The sequence below is a fragment of the Ctenopharyngodon idella genome, chromosome 23 (genome assembly GCF_019924925.1).
Source record: "Ctenopharyngodon idella isolate HZGC_01 chromosome 23, HZGC01, whole genome shotgun sequence".
In the NCBI taxonomy this organism is placed as follows: domain Eukaryota; kingdom Metazoa; phylum Chordata; class Actinopteri; order Cypriniformes; family Xenocyprididae; genus Ctenopharyngodon; species Ctenopharyngodon idella.
In genome coordinates this window covers 16,070,431-16,076,713 of record NC_067242.1, presented here as the reverse complement: position 1 = coordinate 16,076,713, position 6,283 = coordinate 16,070,431, and the positions used below count along the sequence as shown (strand labels likewise).

General features: G+C 37.9%; 1 protein-coding gene across 1 annotated transcript; it reads left to right on the top strand.

Moving 5' to 3' along the window:
- Positions 1-3,079: 3,079 nt before the first annotated feature.
- gtf3ab (general transcription factor IIIA, b) lies at positions 3,080-6,259 on the top strand. Its single transcript, XM_051882236.1, has 9 exons — positions 3,080-3,273; positions 3,404-3,498; positions 4,017-4,113; positions 4,207-4,295; positions 4,390-4,463; positions 4,575-4,658; positions 4,734-4,966; positions 5,057-5,110; positions 5,189-6,259. Exons 1-9 carry the CDS (start codon positions 3,157-3,159, stop codon positions 5,318-5,320), a joined length of 975 nt encoding a protein of 324 aa, XP_051738196.1. The 5' UTR covers positions 3,080-3,156; the 3' UTR covers positions 5,321-6,259.
- The last annotated feature ends 24 nt before the right edge of the window (positions 6,260-6,283 follow it).

The window sequence follows — 6,283 nt, the reverse complement described above, 5'->3', positions numbered from 1 at the left end:
AATTGTTTCGTCCTCTCTCTCATAATGTTGGTTAGTCTGATTCATTCTAGTGAATCAGTTTGTTGAGACGGTCCTCTTGATCATACGTAACGTTGGAAAGTCCAGTTCGTTGTAATGGATCATTCTTCTCTTTCACATGTAATGTTGAATAGTCTGATTAATTCTAGTGAAACGCTTCTTCCTAAACAGTCCTCTCTGTCATATGTAAAGCTGGATAGTTCAATTCATTCTAGTGAAACTGTTCATTTGGACGGTCCACTCTCTCATGTAATGTAGGATAGTCCAATTCATTTTAGTATACTAGTTTTGTTCGGATGGTACTCTCTCTCTCACATTTAAAGGATTAGTTCACTTTAAAATGAAAATTACCCCAAGATTTACTCACCCTCAAGCCATCCTAGGTGTATATGACTTTCTTCTTTCTGATGAACACAATCTGAGTTATATTAGGCTACTAAATATCCTGACATATCCAAGCTTTTTAATGGCAGTGAACGAGACCAACGACGAGTTTGAAGCTCAAGAAAGTGCATCCATCCATCATAAATGTACTCCACATGACTTCAGGGGTGGGGAAGTGATGAATTTGTATGAGAAAAATATCCATATTTAACAAGTTATAAAGTAAAATATCTAGCTTCCGTCAGACCACCTACCGTATTCAACTTACGGAAAAAGCAACATCAGTTACGCTTGTTTCGTAAGTTGAATACGGAAGGAGTAGGATGTAACGTAAGCGTTTTGAATTGCAAGCGCCGTTACGCTTTCTTCGTAAGTTGAATATGGAAGATGGACTGGCGGAAGCTAGATATTTTACTTTATAACTTGTTAAATATGGATATTTTACTTACACAAACGCATCGCTTCACTTCAGAAGGCCTTTATTAACCCCTGGAGTACATTTATGATGGATGGAGGCACTTTCTTGAGCTTCATACTCGTTGGTCCCATTTACTGCCATTATAAAGCTTGGATGCATCAGGATATTTATTAATATAACTCTGATTGTGTTCATCAGAAAGAAGAAAGTCATATACACCTGGGATGGCTTGAGGGTGAGTAAATCTTGGGGTAATTTTTATTTTAAAGTGAACTAATCCTTTAATGTTGTAGTAAAATTTATTGTAGTGAATCGGTTCATCCATGCTATTGAAGAACATTCGGACAGTCCTCTTTCTTATAACAATGGGTAGTTCAATTCATTCTAGTGAATCGGTTCATATAAATGAACAGCAATTCACCATAACTTTAATGTATTTATTTGTACAGTAGTTTGTAGTGTAGCTTGACAAGCTTTCAAAGTAGCTTCCGCAACATAACTGCAAGGCTCTGACTCACAGATTGAATTAAACAGAGTAAACAGAGGAGAGGTAAAAAGGAAAAAGGGATGAGCAGAGTGGGCAGAGGCAAGTCCTGAGGTTCTTAATCATACCTGTTTGACACTCAGAGATTTAGGCCATCAAGCAGCGCGGCAGCCATATCGACTGCCCATGTTACACATTAACTTTCCTCTCTCAACCAGGGAGACAAGCAAACACGGCATATGGAGATAATACAACTAGACGTCATATTGTCTTCTCCCACCACAGTCTCTGACTCTTTTTTGAAACATCCTAAAGGTTTTAAAATTGGGAAGATTTGCTCAAATGGGAGACTGAAGGCATGACTCTCCAATCACCATCAATGCACCATTTTGTCTGTGGAGCTAGTGTTTGTCTTTTTGCTTGCTGGTGCTTATCAGGACAGATCATGGCCATTGAGATATAGAGACAGCTTTATTGATCAGTCCCAAACATGGGAGGGTTGGGACACTGCAAGACCGGATGATGTGAAGGAAGAGGCATGACGGTGACCATAGGGCAGGAATGTCCGCAGAACTTGATGTCAGATGGACAGAGTCTGGATGAGCTTGATAGAGGGTTATAAGCTGTTCACTGTGGACTATTTATAATTATCAGTGTTAGATTTTGGTTGTTTATTCATGAATCATTTAAATGTGAGGTTCCTGTGAATAACTATGTTCTGGATCAGGTAATTCCAAGCTGGATAAAGAGAAAAACAAATCCCCTTTGCCTTCAGGTAAAGTGCAGCAAGCAGGAAATGAGAAATAGTTTACAGTAAGCAGCACTTTAAAATAAAACACGATCACCTTGAGACACAGGAGCAATCATGACTGTAGTAAATCATACATATCAGCGGGCGTTCTTGGTGGCTGATAAACCACAATTAGGGCAGTAATTTCCACGTGTGTGTATGATGGATGGAGCCAGGCAGTCTTTTAAGCACCCTAGACAGACACATTCATACACAGACTTGAATGGAGCCACTTGACGGTTTAATATCCACATAAATCTCTGTCAGACAATTCTAAAGACCTTCAGTCCCGACCACAGCTCTGTGAAGGTGAACGGTTGCTTAGTGTTTATCAGGTGTTTTACCACGTGTGAATCACTATGGAAAATAAACATTTTAAACATGCGATGATGATTCATTTGTGAAAACTAATCAGATAGGAAATAGAAAACATATTCTGTCAAATTCACATCATTAGATTTTGCTATGACAATCGTTAGAAGCAAATTACTAATAAAGCAATGAGAAATGTTTGAAAATAAAACAAAAAAATCGTAAGCAATACGAACTATGGAACTGTTCACTATAGCCTATATTCTGTTATTTATTTAGATTGTTTTCTAGCTATATTCATCTGATTTTTTAAATTTTTAGAAATTGTACTATTGGTGGTTTAATTGGTATTGTTCTCAATTATAACAAAAATGAAAAATAAACCAATGAGAGCCGTAACTACGCGACGTCATGCGCCAATCATGTCACGTATACAGGTAGATGTATTCAAATCAGGAACAAGCCATATCTACTTGTGGGAGCGAGATAACCACCATTAGTGAGTCAAAGTATAGAATAATTCGAACGGTATCTTTCGTTATTATTCTGCTAAACAATACATAATAACAATAATATGACAGCTAAGAGGATACATGATAATTTAACGCCATTTTCTATTTTTGTTGCAGTTTTCACTGGACTCAGTTGGTATGTTCCACTCACAATAAAACGTTGCTCAATGAAATTCTTTTGTTGTGGGCCAAGACCGACCTGCCACCATTTGACAACAGCAGTTTATAATCGACTAGAATGGGTGAAAGAGTTCAACACCCGAATAAACATTTCATTTGTTCTTTCGCTGACTGTAAATCGACGTTTTCAAAGCTGTGGAAGTTGGAAGCGCATTACTGCAGACACACGGGACTGGTGAGTGACACCACAATCAATAACTTAACCTTATTTAGACTTTAGATGCTTCTCTAGTGTTCATATTAGTACTTAGTGGGTCTGAATTTTATTTTAAAAAAAAGTCATGATTTTATTTACTGTTCCACAGAAGCCGTTTGCTTGTGGAAACTGCGAGAAGAGCTTTTGTACCCGTTACCAGCTCACCCGACATCAACTGAGCCACAGTGGGGAGAAACCCTACCTGTGAGTTCACATACTGACAGCAAAAGCATTTGTTTACTTGAAGAGCTTGCATATGATATTAAGGCTTTCTTACTGCGTTTTTAAGTGTTGTCTCGAGTTGTGCATTTATGTACTTTTCACTTTTAATCCAACAAATTTGTAGTGGTGTAAATTCCTATTCGTGCCAGTGGCTCTTTTGTAACCGTTCTCTAAAAAGTCTCGTTCAGTGACCATTTCTGCAGGTTATGTTATATGTTATGGCCTCTTTTGTGGCCACCTATGCCTAAAGAACATACTTTGTGTGTTATGATGAGTGAGCTGAATCATCATCATTGAATCATTTACGCAACCAATTCAACCGAACGCATGTCTCGCCCCCCTTTCGCTAGACCTAGCAAGCTGCCTGCCCAGACAGTTTGAGCATGAGGTTACCTCAAAGGCTGTCTAGGTGGGCTGCTCACTTAGTTTTTATATGAAGTCACAGAATAACCTTGTTATGCCCCTTTTGTGCACATTTCTGCTGATCAAAACTGGTAAAGTTGCTCAGTCAGTGGGTGTTCAAATGCGTTCTCCACGCCTGGCAGCTTGAGGAACCACGTTGCTCATGTTCACCATCACAAAGAGAGGTATTATGTGGTGAGTAATCTAGTGATTTCATTTAAAGTCGTTTTGTTTTATAATTTCAAATATGTTTGTACTTTTACTTAGTGTCTTGACAATATTTTGTAGTGTAACCATCAAGGCTGTGGAAAGGAGTTTCGTAAGAAAAAGCAACTGAAGATTCACATGTGTGAGCACACAAATGAGTTGCCCTTTGAGTGAGTGTTGCTTTAAGATTGCACTTTTTTTTTTTTTTTTTTTTCCTTTCTTTCTCCCTCATTGTGACCAGTTATTTCATGCTCATTCTGACAGATGTGACTTTGAGGGATGCAACAACAAATTTGTTTCCTCTAAAGCTCTAAAACGACATGGGAAGGTACATGAAGGTATTGTGCCTATATCTCTGGCGCAACTTTCAAACAAGGCTTTTTTTTTTTTTTTTTTTTTTTTTTTCTTTTCCTTTTAAGATCTAACTTTTTATCCTTCCTAAATTTAAGTTTACCTATGTGGTGAGGAGTACTGCAACTTCAAAGGAAAAACTTGGTCAGCGTATCAAAAGCACAAAAAGACTGCACACAGAGGTACATGCATTCATTTTGATTTAATCAAAGTGACTTTGCAACTTCCTCTGTGCTTAATTTTTCTCTTGTTTACAGTAACCCTGCCATGTGATCAATGCAAGAAGATCTTCCACAATGCCTGGTTTTTGCAGAAGCACAAACAATCTGTTCACTCTGGGGAGCGGCGCATGTTTAAGTGCTCCAGAGAGGGCTGTCAAAAGAGCTACACCAAAAGCTTCAACCTCCAGAACCACATTCTGGTCTTCCATGAGGGAAAGCGTGACTTTACCTGCTCTTTTGCAGGCTGTGGAAAAGCCTTTGCTATGCAGGTCAGGTTTTTATTTCTTTCTTCCCTTCCTCTTTATTATGGCTGAGTATTTTAAATGACTAATAAGTTAATTAAATTTTATATTTTACAGGAAAGCCTGAAGAGGCATTCTGTAGTCCATAACCCTCAGAAGTCAAAACTGCAGGTAAACTAATGTAGCCGTGCACCAATCGTGTGCTTGAGACATATTGGAGATGCTTATCTGAATATGATCTTCTTACAGAAGCCAAAAGTCAAGCAGTGCAAACGCAAGACGACTCCATCCAAAACTAAACTGTCAGATGCAGCTAAACTATCTGAGCATCTTAAAAATGTGTCCTTGAACAAGACTGGATCAAAGAAGCCATTGCCTTAATTTTTTCTCTTTCATGGAACAATCCCCTTTTGTCCCATAGTTTCCTTAGTTTCTAAGTTTTGTTGAGTTTATACAGACATGATGATTTCAGTTTAGATTCATTTATGAAATAAATGATCACTGCTGCAACTTTTGTTTTGTGGTGAATAAAGTTCATGATGGTGGAAGAGGAACAGTCTCTGCTCACGTTGACTTTCAAAAAGATAGCTTATGCAGTCGATTGGGACCTGCAATCCAGCCCAACCTCTACCATTGACCTAAAAATTTGATGTCAAAGGCAGTTGGCAGTTTATAGAGCTCTGCAGTGACAATGTATAACACCCTGGTTCCCTCTACTACAACCTAATAGGATTTTCCATTGACTTTGATTATTGCAGAAAATGAGCTCTGTCAAGCAAAAGTGTCTTAGATGTTTTGTTCATGATAATCTTCACAAATGAACTACTTTTATGAGTTCTGAAGCCTAAATACAGTCACCAGAAGTAAAAAGCTAAACATAGGCTATAAATGAACTACACCAGAGTTGCATCACTTAAACATCACCACTGAAAGTTTGAGTTAGAATAGATGGCAAAAAAGTGGACTAGTGACTAGACGAGTTCACCTGTTTGGTGTGACATTTAATGTCCCTGACAACCTCTGTTGTCCCATTTAGCCACTTGTTAGCAACCACCTTTTTCAAGACAAGTAAAAGCTGTAAAATGTTACTATTGATGTATTTTATGTCATGAAATAAAGTGTGAAAATATCTTAAGCTTGTGTTAACCACAAACCTTATTTTAGGTTTATTTTAACCTTTTGTACTTCATGAAGATTTTTAGGTTGTGTACACTGATACTTTTTTTTTTTTTTTTTTTTTTTTTCTGTAGTTACTTTTTTTCCTGCTAGATGGTGTAGTTATGGCATTTACCAGCAGGAGCTAATGGGGGACATGCTTAACCAGCCAAACCTTGAACTCTTGCC

Bases quoted from the DNA above. Each gene is read 5' to 3' on its own strand.
- gtf3ab (XM_051882236.1), top strand. From the start codon at position 3,157: ATGGGTGAAAGAGTTCAACACCCGAATAAACATTTCATTTGTTCTTTC. The intron at 3,499-4,016 runs GTGAGTTCACAT...AAACTGGTAAAG, and splicing joins AGTGGGGAGAAACCCTACCT to TTGCTCAGTCAGTGGGTGTT. The intron at 5,111-5,188 runs GTAAACTAATGT...ATCTTCTTACAG, and splicing joins CTCAGAAGTCAAAACTGCAG to AAGCCAAAAGTCAAGCAGTG.